Below are 16,830 nucleotides of genomic sequence, written 5' to 3'. Positions count from 1 at the left end.
ACCTTTAGGAGTCCTAAGATTGAATGTGGGAATGGGGGATCCTGTCTCTACAAATCTTCAGACTGAATGGGGGGAGATCCTGTCTCCACCCACCTTATATTCCTATCTCTACCTCCCTAGTGCTGGGATCAAAGGTGTGCACCATCACTGCCTGGCTCTGTTTTTCTTTTAGACTGGTTCAATCTTGTGTAGCCTAGGGTGGCCTTGAACTCTTGATCTTCCTGCTTCTTCCTCCCAAGTGCTGGGATTAAAGGTATATGCCACCACTGTCTGGCCTCTATGATTAACTAGTGGCTAGCTCTGCCCTCTGGTCTCCAGGTAAGCTTTATTTATCAGAATACAAACACAATATCACACAACAGATTCCCTCTTCCCAGCTATGGCTAGATGTGTGTCAAGTTGACAACAGCTAGCCATCACAATTGACCCCTTGTCAAGTTGATAGAAAAACATATCACTATTCATCTATAACCTTTTCTTTTGAAGTTGTCCCCAAGATGTTATGTTAACACGAATATCACTATATGAAACATAATATAACTTTAAAAGTTCCACAGTCGTTAAAAAAATCCTCAACACTTGGAAGTCTAAAGTCCTCTTTAAAATGTAATGTCTCTTTAAAAGTCCAACATCTCTTTCTATGGGATCCTGTAAAAAACAAAGATAAATTATGTGCTTTCTAACTCCAAGAAAAGAACAAAGACAAAGCCAAAATCAGGTCAAAGCAGAATAAAATTCAACACTGAGAAAACTCAATATTTGACATTTCAGAACTACTCATGATCTCCTGGAAACCAAAGGGCCTGTGCAGCTCCACCTTGTAGATGTAACCAAATGTCTTATTAAATAAGAAACACAGAAACAATGTAAAAGAGAAAGCCAAGAGGTCAGAGCTCAGAGCTAAAATCTCACCCTTCCTCCTGCTGTCCCAGCTTCCCGAAAGAGAGCTATTTCCTGTGTGTAAGTCGTTTTTTCTAGTCATTCTGCCTTCTCATTGGTTGTAAACCCAAACATGTGACTGCCTCGTCACTGTCTGAATGTACAGCCCCTTAGGTCTTAAAGGCATATGTCTCCAATGCTGGCTGTATCCCTGAACACACAGAGATCTATGGGATTAAAGGCGTGTGCCACCACTGCCACACTCTGTCTATGGCTCTAATAGCTCTGACCCCCAGGCAACTTTATTTATTAACATACAATCAAAATCACATTTCAGTACAATTAGAATACCACCACACCACCTCTTCAAATCTGCCTCTGTAGTATGGCTAGCTTATTGCATAGGCCCAGACCAGCTCCATTCCACAGCTGTAGCAGCCTTAAAGTACTTGTATCACTGTTATGCTACATTCTACTGCAACCAAGGCTATATCTTCACCAGTGGCCTCTTCTTGCCTCTCTTCGGGAATGTCAGTCCTGCCACACAGTGACAAGCCCCAGTTGTTCTCCATCTGAGAAGGCATCTTCCATGCCTTCAATACTAGTGCCACCTGGATGATTCTTACACATTAGCAAGTCCAGCTGTCAACATGACATGCATTCTAGTTCACCTCTGGACCCTATATAGCTTCCTTATGCTGTCCCTGAAGAAATTTACATATCTCTATCAGGAAAAAGAAGAAAAATGATATGCAATCAAATTTTACTTTCATAATATGTCCCCCCCCCCTTTTTTGCCAGGTATAGGAACTTTTTCCACTGCATTGCAGTTTTTTCTAGAATTAACCTGTCAGACGAGGGTACCTGCCATTATTATGTGTCTCCGAAATTAAGAATAAAGCTTAGATATAGCAGGTGTGGACAGTTTTATCATAGTTGGTCATCATCATAAAAAGGTTTCCTAGTATGGTCTACAGTTCGAAGAGAGTAATACAGAAATCTGGATATTTAAATTAGACTCAAAAAATGTGTTTTTGAGAGGCTAAAAAAGTAAGGTTTATTTCCTCAATATTAGCTTTCATTCCGTTTTTTCATTGTTTGTCTTCTTGTCTACTGACCAACCTGGACCAGCAGGTTACTCTTCATTGACAAGACCTTAGATGGGAAGTGGCTAGGAAGTGAGAAGATAAAGGAAAAGCTAGGAATGCTGGGGTTGGTGGTCTTGCATAAGCTGTCTTATTCCAAGCAAACTTATTACAAAGTACAGCATCTTATACACTATTTACAGAGGAGAAATGAGATGAAACCAGTGGGAAACTAACCAAACAATGTTTCACAGGAGGAGTATGGGATATATCAAGACCATCATAGATCAAGCACACGCACACATCAGACTAGATACTGCTAACTATAACCCCATAATAGTGGCAAGTGTTTGTTTCTCTAAGTATAGAGCCACAGCTCTCCAAAAGCCCTGGCCCTAGGCCATTACTGGTTCTGCCAAGCAAACATTCCTGGATTTGAGAAGGAGCAGAGCTGTGTTCCTTCTCCTTAAATCAGGACTTCAGGGGAAGCCTTGGCTCGCACAAGCCCTCAAAAATTCATGATTGACTGGGTATTACAATTTTATATGTAGTTTTCATCTGAATCCACGTCCACTCTACATGATATAATGAGGAAATATGAACTGCTAATCAATGTCATGCTAGATTTTCTAACATTGCCTAATTCATCTCTTTGATTGCACTAGTTTGTTATGCTGCTTTGACTAGTTAACCAGATATCTTCTAAAAATAATGCTTCCTGCTCTGAAAGCTAGAAAGTGAATATCAAGTGCCAACAGGAGCTTATTTCCTGGTCTTGACAAGTCGTAAGCTCATTTCTTTACAATGAAACGTTCCTGATGTGCTGCCCTCTTTCAGAAAGACGGCAGCCATAGTGTAATGGTGTATTGACTTCCTTATTTTAACCTGATTCACCTTGAAAAGCCTTGTAGAAATACATTCAGGTTCAACATATAGGAACTGAAAGGAAACAGTTTATTCCATAACATACATTTCTAATAAGTCTCCCTTTTGTGATATTAAATGAAATAAATTTAAATACATAGTATAATATATGATTTTAAATTTGTGCTACACTCTTTTCATAGTATTTTAACACCTAGCAAATAATGCCTTACAATGTACCAAGAAAATGGTATGTTAGGCAATTTGTATTTAAGATAAATAGAGTCTTGGTCTCAGTTCTACCTCAAAAAAAAAAAAAAAAGAAAAAAAGAAAAACAAAAAAAGAAAGAAATAGAAGTGCTAGAACTATGAATACACTAATTTGGACCTTGGGTACACTGGTTATAACTAAAGCCCTGAGAGAATAAACAAGCAGAAAGCAAATAGAAACAAAAATGTTATCATAAGATTATAATGCAGAAAAACACCAGAGCATAAATAATAACAATATAGTAAAGATAATGATGGAGAGTGGCAGATGTCTTGGTAGAGCTAGATCTTTCTATAGAAGCAACAATGTGGAACTATTACTCCTGTGATGAACACACAGACGGTGCCTGAGTTTCAACTCCAAACATCCACAGTTGGCATGCTTGGCAGGCCATATGCTCATTTCATATCTTTCTGCCACTCTCTCGTCTTCCAATCACTGACTCTAATGCTAAACTTGTGTTTACAATTTGTTTGCTGGTAATGGTTCTATTCTCTTGGTTTCTAGTTATTTGTATTTTAACCAGATTAATCATACCTCTGACTCTTATTTTTTTTCTCATCACACAAGCAATCCAAAAAGAATTCCTGTGGGTTTAACCTCAAAATACTTGTCAAATTTGGGTTACAAATTTACATTATCCACTGACATTACTCTGGTTTGAGTTACTGTAAATTCTCAATGTGAAACAACTGACTCTACAATATAACCTAAAGGAGGCAAAATTATAGTGCCATACAGTAACAAAGAGTTTATTTCTCTCTAATGGAAAGGCCCATAAATACATTAAAAAAGCAAGCTGTGCTTCTTAGTTATCCAACTATCAAAGAACTGAATCTGTCATTGTTTGGCATCTTTTTCTTTGCCCTCATCCACAAAGTGGCACAAGATTACAGGTAAGCTAGGCTGAAGCAATTAAAAGATGAGCTGAGAACATAAGCATTACTTTCTGTACAAAATTGGTGAAGATTTGTATGCATTAATTTTTCTCACTTACCATCAGACAGGACTTATTATCTGGATAGCTTAGAAAAGTTGCGTATGAATATCAACTTGGTAAATATCCTTTTCATCTGAAAGACCAGTGACTGACACCTACTAAGATGTCCACTTGTCTGTGTCAATCAGTCAGCCATCTAGCCATAAACACAAGTTACCTCTAAGGTGTCTTTGAATTAAAAGCCATCTCATTAAAAAGCCATGTCCTTTCAAATTCGTAGAGACTATTGTTTCTTTAAAAAAAAAAATCACTTAACAATAAGGTTAAATGTGTGATATTGTGGATACCTACATCTGTATGTCTCATCTCAAAGTGAAGATTGTACTGAGTGTGTATTTATCAATCATTTTTTACCACTGAGAGGTGAGAGAAGGTTTAAAATGGAGGTAACCGATCTTCAGTCATGAAATTTTAGAGAACAAATGATTGTGAAATTTATCAGTCATTGCAGCTGTATTTATATCATCACTGATTTATTATTATGAAATTACAGTTACTCCCAGCTCCTCACTTCTTCTCTTCACACAGCCCTTCCTCCCTTCCTTTAAACATATAGTCATGATAAGCAAACTAGAGGATTGGAAGTTTTTTTCTTAATAATTTATGTGGAAATGTGGGACATTTGTATACTATATTCTTTCTGTGTATTAGTGTTTGACTGCATGCATGTCTGTGTGTCACTTGTGTGTCTGATGCCTGTAGAAACCATAAGATGACATCAGATCATTTGCAACTAAAGATACAGATGCTTATGAGCTGCCATTTAGGTGCTGGGAACCTAACGCAGGTTCTCTGCAAAAGCAGCAAGAGCTGTTGACCTCTGCACCAACTCTTCTGCCTCCCTATGGTGCAGTTTTGTTTTGTTTTGTTTTGTTTTCTCAGCAAACCTCACTGCTGAAGTCCACTCACTCAACTTTCTGTATGTTTTCAAGGAAGACCCACCACGTTCTGTGAGACCATTGGTAAAGCTGACATTTGGCTAATCCGGACATATTGGGATTTTGAATACCCTCGTCCATATTTACCAAATTTTGAGTTTGTGGGAGGGTTGCACTGTAAACCTGCCAAGCCATTACCTAAGGTAAGTCTGTGATGAAGTAATTTCCCCGTACCAGGGTAATTGACTTCCCTCACCACGGTTACTCTTTGAGGAAACTTGCTGGATTTTTCAAACTTTACTAAAGAATTTAGGATTAAGAATAAAATTTGAATGATGTATTAAAATTGTCTGTATGTCTGTATTGTGTATACTGCAGTGAGTAATGAAAAAAGAGCCCCAGAGATCATTAAGGAGACTTCCTTTGGTCGTCTTCATGTGCCTGACAGAGCTGTGAACCAGATTTTTGCACAACAGCTTAATAGAGAAAGATGTCTTCATGAAAAATCTTGGCAAATATTTTAGGATTTAATGAGTCAGAGAAGGTATACATTAAAGGCCATCTCAGAACCAGGGCATCTCAGACCTGATTAATTAATTAATTAATCTTAGGCATTAATTGGTGTGCTGACATTTAGTTATGTAGTAATCATTGGTAGGAAAAATTAGCCAGAGTTGACAGTGATAGGCTTGCCTTTCAATTACATATGGTAAAGAACCAAAGATTTATTATTTCAACTGAAGAAAGCTTTTGAAAAATCTAAAAAAATGGCCAATTTGTGTAAATTGAGATTAATCAGCATCAAGTAAAAGTAATAAAAAAGTTAGATTCAAGTGGTATGTAGGGCCTTTATGAATATGAAGTCAAGAGTTTTTGAAGTAAAAAGAAAATTACATATCACATCTTAAATCTTATAAATAAAAAGTGAATGTCAGAAATGTTGAAACAAAAATCACTGAGAAATAATAGAAGATCATAGGTAAACACATTAGGAAAACTGTATCAGTAGAGAGGGGGAGACAAACGTGAAGTAATTTGATTTGTAAGCCCTCAAGCACAGAACTTTCAGAAGACTACAAATTAAATGGTGTTTCCTGAGGAGGTCTGTATTCCTGTTTAGGCTATACAGGGTGTATTTAATGGTAAACTTTCATTTTAGTGTTCTGAATATGCTTTTCTTATGTTGTAGCTGTCAGCTTAACTGAATATTGCTGTATAAAATTCAATGAATCAATAGTTAAAAAATAAAAAATTGCTTGCTAGGTAAACTCCATACCACACTGTTAGATTTAACTTCTTAGAGTTCCTGCATATACAAAACTCCACAAAACTGCTTAGACATATTTCATAGGAGGGAGGGGTTCCTTCATTCCAAGTTCAGGTTGTCTAACAAAATAGACTTTGACCAAGTAAATGTCAGTCATGGTTCTCATCTTTTTGGAAATACAGAATAATAATAAGATGAGTGTAGCTAGAGTTTTCCTGCCTTGCCCACAGTCAGGACAAATCTTTGTCACCCGCCAGTCCCACCGCCGCTTAGACCCAAACAAGTAAACACAGAGACTTATATTATTTACAAACTGTATGGTCGTGGCAGGCTTCTTGTTAACTGTTCTTATACCTTAAATTAATCCATTTCTATAAATCTATACCTTGCCACGTGGCTTGTTGCTTACCGGTGTCTTCACATGTGGCTTGTCATGGTGGCAGCTAGCAGTTTCTCTCTGCCTCAGCCTTCCGCTTCCTGGAATTCTTCTCTCTCCTTGTCCCACCTACTTCCTGCCTGGTCACTGGCCAATCAGTGTTTTATTTATTGACCAATCAGAGCAATTTGACATACAGACCATCCCACAGCAGATGAAGCTCACTCAAGTAAGAGTTTAATGTCATTCAGGTGGTGCGCGCGCGCATGCGTTTATGTGTGTGTGTGTGTGTTTGTCTGTCAATGTGTGTTTCTATGTAAGTGCCTATGTATGAGTATGTGTGTATGTCTGTCTGTCAATGGTGTATTTCTATGTGTGTGCTTGTGTAGCTGGAGAATTTCTCTCTCCGGGTCGCCAAATCCAGCTGTCTGACAGCCCACTTATAAAATAAACACACAGACACTTATATTATTTAAACTGTTTGGCCTAATGGCTCAGGCTTCTAGCTATCTAGTTCTTACATCTTAAATTCATCCATTTCTATAAATCTATACCTTGCCACGTGGCTCGTGGTTTATAGGCGTCTTCACATGCTGCTTGTCATGACAGCGGCTGGCAGTGTCTCCCTCTGCCTTCCTGTTCTCTCAATTTTCTTCTCTGTTAGTCCCACCTATACTTCCTGTCTGGCCAGTGGCCAATCAGTGTTTTATTTATTGACCAGTCAGAGCAATTTGACATACAGACCATCCCACAGCATGCTTGTGTGTGTGTGTGTGTGTGTGTGTGTGTGTGTGTGTGTGTTGTAATATAAATATACATTTGGGAATAAGTTAAAACAATGAAATTAGTGTACCACTCAAGACCCACATTAATCTCATCACTTGAGAGTTGCAGGAAGGGGAATCTTGAGTTTTAGTCCAGGCTGTGATGCATAATAAGACTGTCTCTAAAACAAAAACTACTTAACAAAAATATAGTGAAAATTCTTAAAAATCTTAATGTGAGCTGAAAATAGCAGTCTACTTCCATCCATTCATTGTAAATTTTTTTTTTTGGCCACAAAGAACACAGGATTTATGTCTAAACATTAGCATTTACATGTTATCCTGTGAAGAGCTCAGTTTCATTCTTTGCGGAGCAAATTTTTTAAAATGTGAACGTTTAGAGAAGCTTATTTGTAAAGTATCCTTTTACTTTGACTGTAAGGCTCCAATTGGTATAATTATTGTCAGAATTAGGTGGGATATAATCCATCAGGGAGACAATAAGCATTGTCCACAAATGTCACTATGATTATAGCAGTAAATTACTCACTATGTTCTTCTTAAGGGTGTAACTATAAAAATCCCACCAAAACAGATTTCTTCTTGGTTTTATGAAGTAGTGAAGACAATATATGAATAAACGTAGCCTTGATTGTTTGTCTAACAGTAAAGAAAGAAGGTGGATCAATCTAACAATTTTTTTTTTATGTAACAGACATAATAATACTAAAATCCTAGCCTTGCTTCCGTGGTATAATGCCCCAGTTTTGCAAACAGCTCAATGGTTTTAGGAGTGTTAAATTTTGAAAGCAACAATTCCACTTAGTGGGAGATAAGCTGTCAAGAGCTGCTATTCCCTTCTGTTTTGATTTAGGATCATGCTTTTACTGCATTTATTTTATGTATGTTTCAGAGGTGTTTCCTCTTTAAAAGACTATGAGTCTTACAAGTTATATGACAGAATTGGTCTAAGAATTTCTCTGACAGTTTTACTAATTTCTGTCCTTTTCCCCTTATAATTCTGTCTGCTTTTGAGACAGGTCTTACTATGTAGTCCAGAGTGACCTGGAACTCACTATGTAAACTGGGCTGTCCTTGAACTCACAGAGATCTGTCTTCCTCTACCTCTAGAGTACTGGGGTGAAGGGTATGAACCCCTGTGGTGGGGCGTGGTGGGTTTTTTAATGGAAAGAATGTTATACTTTCAGGAAATGGAAGAATTTGTCCAGAGCTCGGGGGAACATGGTGTTGTGGTGTTTTCTCTGGGTTCGATGGTCAAAAACCTGACAGAAGAAAAGGCCAATCTCATTGCCTCGGCACTTGCCCAGATTCCTCAGAAGGTTGGTGCATGCACTTGATCCTGGGGAGCAGAGCAGGTCAGGACTGACTGGAGAGCACAGCTGGCAGGTTTCTTTGAAGATGGAAGCTCAGTCTGGTCACTCAAGGACCACAACTGACCCTAGCTTTCTGTAAATATTGATCGAACATATGAGTGGTATTTGCAGATACACTTGATCATTTGCCTACTGACAGCACGACTATGGGAAAACATGCTTTTGTAGTTTTTCACCTTCTTTTTTCCTTTTATTCCTCTCTCATACTTTACATTCCACTGCAATTTCCCTTCCCTCCAATGTTCCCATTTCCACTCCAAAACTCTGCTCTTGCCCAGATCTATTCCTCCTGCATTTCTCTTCAAAATAAGAGCAGGTCTCCCAGGGACAGCAAGTGAACACAGTATAGTAAGTAACAATAAAATTAGGCACAAAACCTCAATGAGGAAGATCCAAGACCATTTGAAATCCCATGGCCTGCATTGGATGCTGGCAAAAACTCCAGTTCATGATTTAGCAAAGTGTCCCCCAAGATGGGAAAGGTTACACACAGAGCAGATGGAAACCAGGCATAAAAAAGACTATAGGTTTTATTAGGACTTTACCAAAGTGTACTTCATCTACAAGTAGACACCTTAAGTTACTAATTCTTCTTAAATCGAAGAGTCTGTACTTTCAAAGTACAGTCAAAGAATTTTAATTTCTAATTTGTAATAGAAAAGAGTATTAATTTTTCAATTTGTACTTAATAAATTTATACACTTAATAGATAGAATCCTACATTTGCATTCTCTATATAGCTTTATATTTATATGCTAGACAAAGTATATAAAATTGTATGAAGCATGCTAACTACGCTTCTAAAAGCTTGTGTTTATGTCTACAGTCTACCTTTTAGTTACATGAAATTTTCTCATTCTCTCTGCAGGAAGAACTATGTAACAAAATGTTAAATTTTTAGCCAAACAACTCAATCTAGTCTAGGAACAGAGAAAGTGGCACACATACACACACACACAGAGAGAGAGAGAGAGAGAGAGAGAGAGAGAGAGAGAGAGAGAGAGAGAGAGAGAGAGAGAGAGAAACAAAGAGGAAAGGACAGAAGGAGAAACAAAAAGAGAAGCTGAGAGGCAGAGTCAAGTAAGGAAGGGGATGAGAAGAGGAAAAAAAAGTCATCAAATATTTATAGTAGAGAAATTTACCACAAACACTAAACCTAGTTATATTTTTGGAAAAAGCAAACATCACATTTTGAACATGAAGATTAGGATCAATAGATCATGTGAAATAAATGTGTGTGGCATTCACATTTATAGTAGTGTTGAACCCAATATTCTGATTTAGTAAAGTAGTTTTTCATTTAAATTCTTGTTCCATACTAGACTATTCATAGAAGCTGTTATGAACAGGTCTACTCCATCTCTTAATTTTTACAAGCTGCCAGAAATATACTCCCTTCTAAAGGATCACCTAATAAATAGGCTACCTTTGTCCTAAATAACATCGTGGCCATACCATATCCTCATTGTGTGTTTTCAGCCTGCAAAGTCACAGCATTGTCTTTAACAGGTTTTGTGGAGATACTCGGGCAAGAAACCAGCCACATTAGGATCCAATACACGGCTTTTTAGTTGGATTCCCCAGAATGATCTACTTGGTAAGACCTTGGGGTGATGCAGTCAGAAAACCATCAAATCAGTTGATAACATTGAATAATTTAAATTTTCACATCGTACTTTCACTTTAGAGACAAGCATAATTAAATAACTAGCATGAAGTTAGGGGATGTTTTTGTTTTTGTTCTGCCTTGGGTTACAAAAGAGTATCCTCAGATAAGATTCTCATTAGTCTTCAGGACTCCATCAGATCTCATGACTCCAGTGATACCTTCTCAGTCATCGAAGAAGGGGTTACTTTTAGGGAAGAAAGGTCTCATGTCCCCAGTCTTTGTAGGTTGTGTTTCCTTCTTCAGTGACTCACACTATGCACTTTTGTGCCAATATGATGGTTTGAAATCCATAGCAACCTGTCACTCTGTCCCTCAAACAGGACATCCTAAAACCAGAGCTTTCATCACGCACGGTGGAACAAATGGGCTCTATGAAGCCATTTACCACGGCATCCCTATGGTGGGAGTCCCCATATTCGCTGATCAGCCGGACAACATCGCTCACATGCAGGCCAAAGGAGCAGCCCTAAAAGTAAATTTCAACACCCTGACAAGTACAGATTTACTCAAGGCCTTGAGAGCCGTCATTAATGAGCCTTCGTAAGTATGACGGTTTGTTGAGGCCTGCCAGCCACTGGTGAGCCCTGCCATCATTCTGTAAAATTTCCTATGTTTCATATCGTATTATTGTCTTATTTTCCAACAGGATAACATAAAACATATACAAAAGAAAAAAATGCTTTTCTCATTTATCTACTAAAGTTAGCTCCTGAGACTGGGGTAATTATTGCTTTGAAGATTGTACCAATCAATACATTTGCAAAATATATTATGAATATACAAATTCACTTGTAGTTTTCATTTAAGAAATAAATATAAAAGCACTTAGACACAATCATTAAATATAAGATAGAACAAATAATATTCTCAATATTATGTTTTTCAAAAATAACAATATATAGTGTTATTGAACATTACAATTATGTAATAATTATTTCTGAGTAAGTATGTCATAATATTTAGGCAATTCATGAAATATATTTCAGGATATAACCTTAGGGTTAAGAAGGGCAGTGTGATCAAGATCTATCCCTGGTACATGAGCTGGCGTTTTGGATCCCATTACCTATGGTTGGACACCTTGCTCACCCCTGATAAAGCAGGGAGGGGCTTGGTCCTGCCTCAACTGAATGTACCAGGCTTAGTTGTCCCTCCATGGGAGAACTTAACCTTTTGGATAAGGGGATGAGGGGTGAGGGGAGAGGTGGAGGGTGGGAGGCAGGATGAGAGGGGAATCTGTGGTTGGTATATAAAATGAATTTTAAAAACTTTAAAAAAAATACCAATATTTCTTAGGACAAGCTACTAATTTGTGTAAATGTTAACATAGATGTGTGATACATTAGACTCTTAGTTTTTAGTTGGTGATAATTTGATTCATTTTTATTAACTACCAGAGTGGGTACATTTTATGATTCTTTTAAACACTAATACACAGAATATTTATTACATTTTGGTATTAATTTTAAAACTAGTGATGCAAAAAAGAATCATAAATACTCCCAGAAAGTTCATATATATGTGTATATTTAGAAAGATCACATATATACATATATGTATATATAATATGTACCTTTAGAAAAATCATATATATATAGTATATACATATATATTAAAATAGTATTTAACTTAAAATAATTATAAATACTTTTAGAATGTTCATATATAGAGAGCATATAAATACTTTTAGAAATCTCATATATATACATATATATGTATATATGTGTGTGTATTTATGTATATATATATATATATATATATGCTAAAATGATATTTAACTTAAAATAACTTCATATTAACACTAAGCCAAATAGTATTTCTAAGATTGCCTGGGAACACAGGCAAGAGTGTTTTTATTCCATTATCTGATTCTATAAAACAACTAAGAATTTCGACAGGAAGCGGGCCAGGGAGCTCTGTCTGTGTAAGCTCTTGCTGTGAAGTGGGAGGACTGAGTTCAGATCCCCAGTGTTCTAGCTTTTGTCTGTAATCCCTGGGCTTCTTGAGCCAAATTTCTCATTTGAGAGGCAGGAGAATCCCCCACAGCAGACCAGCTGAGTTGGTGTGCACAGTAGTACACCACAGTCCCTGTCTTAGACAAGGTAGAATTTGAAGACTGACACCTAGTGATTGTCCTCTGACCTCTACGTGTGCAGGTGCCACCCACTCGTGTTCACTTCCCCACACAAAAATTTAAAAAGGAGAAGAAGAGGGTACACTCTACTTTACATATAAATGGTAGTTATAGGTAGTTAATGGTAGTTATATGTTAATTATTCAGGATATTTTAACAGATTTGCGCCTAAACATTTAGTGACTAAAATGTGAATTAAATTAGTGAACTAGGTCCTTTATTTTCCTGCCCTGCTTATAAAAATGGGATGTAAAAAAAAATTTAGTCACAATATTTTCTACCAAACATATGTAAATTTGAAATTTAACCTCTAAGCAGAAAATCTTGTTGGAAAAAACGAATTTGCAAATATTAGTATTTTATCACCAGTCTAGTTAGCCTAAAATTCAGCTGCATGACCCTGTGAAACTATATTTTGACTTTATTTGTGGTTCAGTGAAATAAAAAACACAAGGCATTTTTTTGTTTTGTTTGTTCTGTTTTCTTTTTCACAATGAACAAAGAAGAAGACATACAAGTAGTCCCCTGCTGTGGCCAGTGCACCCACTGCATTCCATGAGCCTGGTGATCACATGACCTCTTCCCCAACTCTAGTGAAGTCCAGCAGTCCTGAAGCAACTATCCGCAAACCACATTGCTACCAATGAAATGAAACCAAATAGAACCAACATGAGACAGAATAATTCTGACTCAGTATCGGGAAACCTTTTAAATATATAGATCCCTGCAATGGGTTGTTTCAGAAATGATTAAAACTGAACTCTTAAATATTTTCGTGCCAAATAGACTTAGATATATGATTTTAGGAAGCTATTTTTGTTTCCTACACAACATCCAAATCCTTGTACTTGTATATGTCATTCTTAAATGACAGTGGTTTTTGTATCCAGTCACACATTGCTGACAGAGAGACATTGTCTTTTGGATCAGAGGTATTTAAATGTGCATGAGGGAACGAAAGATCTCAGAATTCTAAAATTATTGTCTGCCTGTTCCCTGTATCTATAACATGAACAACCTAGATTCTATTGGCCACACATACATGTGGATGCCCCCTGTCTTTATCTGGAAATAGTCTTAGACACTATAGTTCCTATGGCATTACAATTCTTTCAGAAAGGTAAGACTAAAAATTTAATACTGGATCCTACACTTTTTCTATGTCTATATATGACCACATCTTCTTAAGAACAGATTGCTTACACAACTTTTTCTTTAAACTTCTGACAACCTCTGAAATCAATGAAGTTCAAGAAAGTATTAAGCATTTCCTCAACTTACATATGACTGACAACTTACATAATGTATAGGATGTTTCATAAGCAATCAATAAAACAGTTTGTGTGTGTTTAACTTTTAGTTATAAAGAAAATGCCATGAGGCTATCAAGAATTCACCATGAACAGCCCATGAAGCCCCTAGACCGAGCCGTCTTCTGGATTGAGTTTGTCATGCGCCACAAAGGAGCCAAGCACCTTCGTGTGGCAACGCATGACCTCAACTGGTTTCAGTACCACTCGATGGATGTGATTGGGTTCCTGCTGGTCTGTGTTGCAACTCTGGCATTTATCATCACTAAATGTTGCTTGTTTACTTGTCGAAAACTTTGTATGTCAGAAAAGAAGAAAAGAGGGAACAGGAAAAAAAAGAACTAGGTCTTTCTAGGTTTGAGGATGTTCTGAGTAACAGTTGTATTAGTTCTAGCCACAAGGAGCATGCATTCATCTGCTTTTATACTATTTTCTAATATCCTGTTCTTCTATTTCTGATGAAACATCATGATAAATGTTTAGGTTTATTGCATATGTTCACCCTTTTCTGTTATTATCTTGTAGGCAGTCTTATCATCTGCTTACTGTCCTCAGATATGGAAACTGTTAATTCCAAACATGTTCTATAGCTATGAAGTGATGACTAGCAGTATGTAATTGATGTATGTAAGGATCAATGTCACAAGCCTATCATATTATTTAAGAATGACCACAGGAATTTAGTGTGTTATGAGAAGATACTTTTCTAATAAAAAATGAACTTTTCTATTTCTTCAGCAGTTAGAGTATGAATTTTTTTATGTTTTTTTGAAAATCTATTTTTTTATTTAAAAGAATTTTTTCATGCAACATATTTTGATTACGTTTTCCCTTCCTCAATTCCTCCCAGATCCTCAAAATCTCACACCTCAACCAAATTCATTTTTTTCTCTCTCAAAAATAAAAAAAGGAAAAAGAACAAAAATTAAAATCAAAAGATATGAATGAAAGAAGAAAGGAAGAAGGAAAGAAAGAAAATCAATGAAGCAAAATTCAAAAAGCACATGAAAAACCAAAACAAAATGCAGATGCTTCTATTGGCCGACTACTCCTGTGTATGGGGCCTGACCTGTAGTGTAGTTGATATACCCAGTGAAACGGTTGAAGGACTTACTTTTCCTCTACCAGCAGATATCAATCACAATAGCTTCTTGGGTAGGGGTGGGATTGTTTCCATTTCCACTTGGTTCTTGGAATTTTTTGGTCTGAACGTGAGCAAGTCTCATGCATGCTGTCACATTCTCTGTGAGCTCACACTGTCCTGTTGTGCATGCAAAACACTGTCTCCTTGGAGTCACTTTGACTCTTATAGTCTTTCCTCCTCCTTTTCCTTATTGGTCCCTGAACCTTATGGGGAGGGGTTTGATAAAGATATCACCTTTTTGGACTCAGTGCTCCAAAGTCTCTCACTCTCTGCACAGTGTCCAGTTGTGAGTCTCTGTGTTACTTACCATCTACTGCTAGAATAAGCTTTTCTGATACAAGTTGAGAGAGGCATTAATCTACAGGTATAGCTCTAAGTCATTAGGAGTCATTTTGTTGCTACATTCCTTTATTAGAATAAAAGTAGTAAGATTTCTACTAGTCCCATGACCTATCTAATTTCAGATTCTTGGTCACTTTATTAGTGCCAGGTATTGGATCCATCTCATGGAGTAGGCTTTATATCCATTTAAAGAGTGGTTGGTTAGTCCCATAACATTTGTGCCACTATTGAACCAATCTAACTTATAGACAGGTCTCTGTTATAGATCACAGGGTTTGTAACTGGGTGAAACTGATGACTGCTTTTATCCTTGAGAGGCATGCTCCATAAGTTGTTCAGGTAAGATTCCATGATCTCTGGGGCACAATGTGCTTTCCAGCTCCTGAGAGATCAATGTACTCCTTCAGGCTGTGAAGTGTTCAGGCCACTTTGTGTTTCTCTGTATGTTCCTTTAGTAATAAATGAAACATGAAGACTTGACAGGACAATTGGCCTTAGACATTAATCTTACATACCCTCTATGCCTTGCAAACTTCAATGTATCCTGGCAACCACAATTGTACTGATTCTGGCAATTACCACTATTCTATGTTCCTATTAAAAGTATAAAAAGTCTGATTTCTCTCAATAAAGTATCACAGTCTCGGTTGTGCTGTGGCCCTTCCAACCAGCCTGATTTAATTCCTTGAGGTCATACCAGATGACCTTGGCTCACTTAAATAACCACAGATGCTTACAGACTGCAAATCAATTGCTTTCTGGCTCTCAGCTGCAGATCTTGCATTCTGCAGCTTTCCTCTGTGCTCCTGTTCTTTTTCTTGTACAAAACCTTTTTTTTTTTTTTGGAGGAAGTTTTAAATTATACACTCTTGCTTTCTCTGCTATTTGTCAGATTCATACTCATAAATACACCTTCCAGGTGTGCTGGCTAGTTTTATGTAAAATTGACACAAGCTAGAGTCATCTGAGAGGAGGGAACCTCAATTAAGGAAATGCTTCCTTAAAATTGACCTATAGACAAGTCTGTAGGTCATTTTCTTAATTAGTGATTGATGGAGAGGGCCCAGTCCATTGTAAGTGGAGCAACCCCTGTGCTGGTGGTCCTGGGTTCAATGGAACACAGCCGCTGAGCAAATCATGGGAAGAAAGCCAGTAAGCAGCACCTGTTCATGGCCTCTGAGTCAGCTCCTACCTCCAGGTTCCTGCCCTGTTTGAATTCGTGTCCTGACTACTTTCGATGATGAACAGTGATATATATGGAAGTGAAAGACAAATAATCCCTTTCTCCCCAACTTCCTTTTCGGTCGTGGTATTTAAAAACAGCAATAGAAAACCTAACTAAGAAACCAGATCAATGCCTTGAAACACTTCCCCCATAAGTTCTTGTAGTTACACAGGTTGGGGTGTCACACTTTTAGTTTTTCATCACTTTAGAGTGTTTTATTTGGAGTAT

The 16,830-nt window shown here is 37.3% G+C and overlaps 1 protein-coding gene across 2 annotated transcripts in view; it reads left to right on the top strand.

Moving 5' to 3' along the window:
- LOC114707468 (UDP-glucuronosyltransferase 2A3-like) overlaps positions 1-14,628 on the top strand; it is a 31,099-nt gene extending 16,471 nt beyond the window's left edge. For both annotated transcript variants that reach the window (XM_037209135.1, XM_028890233.2), the window contains exons 2-6: positions 5,032-5,180; positions 8,593-8,724; positions 10,288-10,375; positions 10,768-10,987; positions 13,942-14,628. In XM_037209135.1, coding sequence (XP_037065030.1) covers positions 5,032-5,180; positions 8,593-8,724; positions 10,288-10,375; positions 10,768-10,987; positions 13,942-14,236 — 884 coding nt within the window. In that variant the 3' untranslated portion in view covers positions 14,237-14,628. The remainder of the gene's footprint in view (positions 1-5,031; positions 5,181-8,592; positions 8,725-10,287; positions 10,376-10,767; positions 10,988-13,941) is intronic.
- Positions 14,629-16,830: the final 2,202 nt, after the last annotated feature.

Source organism: Peromyscus leucopus, chromosome 10 (genome assembly GCF_004664715.2).
Source record: "Peromyscus leucopus breed LL Stock chromosome 10, UCI_PerLeu_2.1, whole genome shotgun sequence".
NCBI lineage: Eukaryota > Metazoa > Chordata > Mammalia > Rodentia > Cricetidae > Peromyscus > Peromyscus leucopus.
The sequence above is the reverse complement of the archived record's forward strand: the minus strand, read 5'-3'. Positions and strand labels throughout refer to the sequence as shown.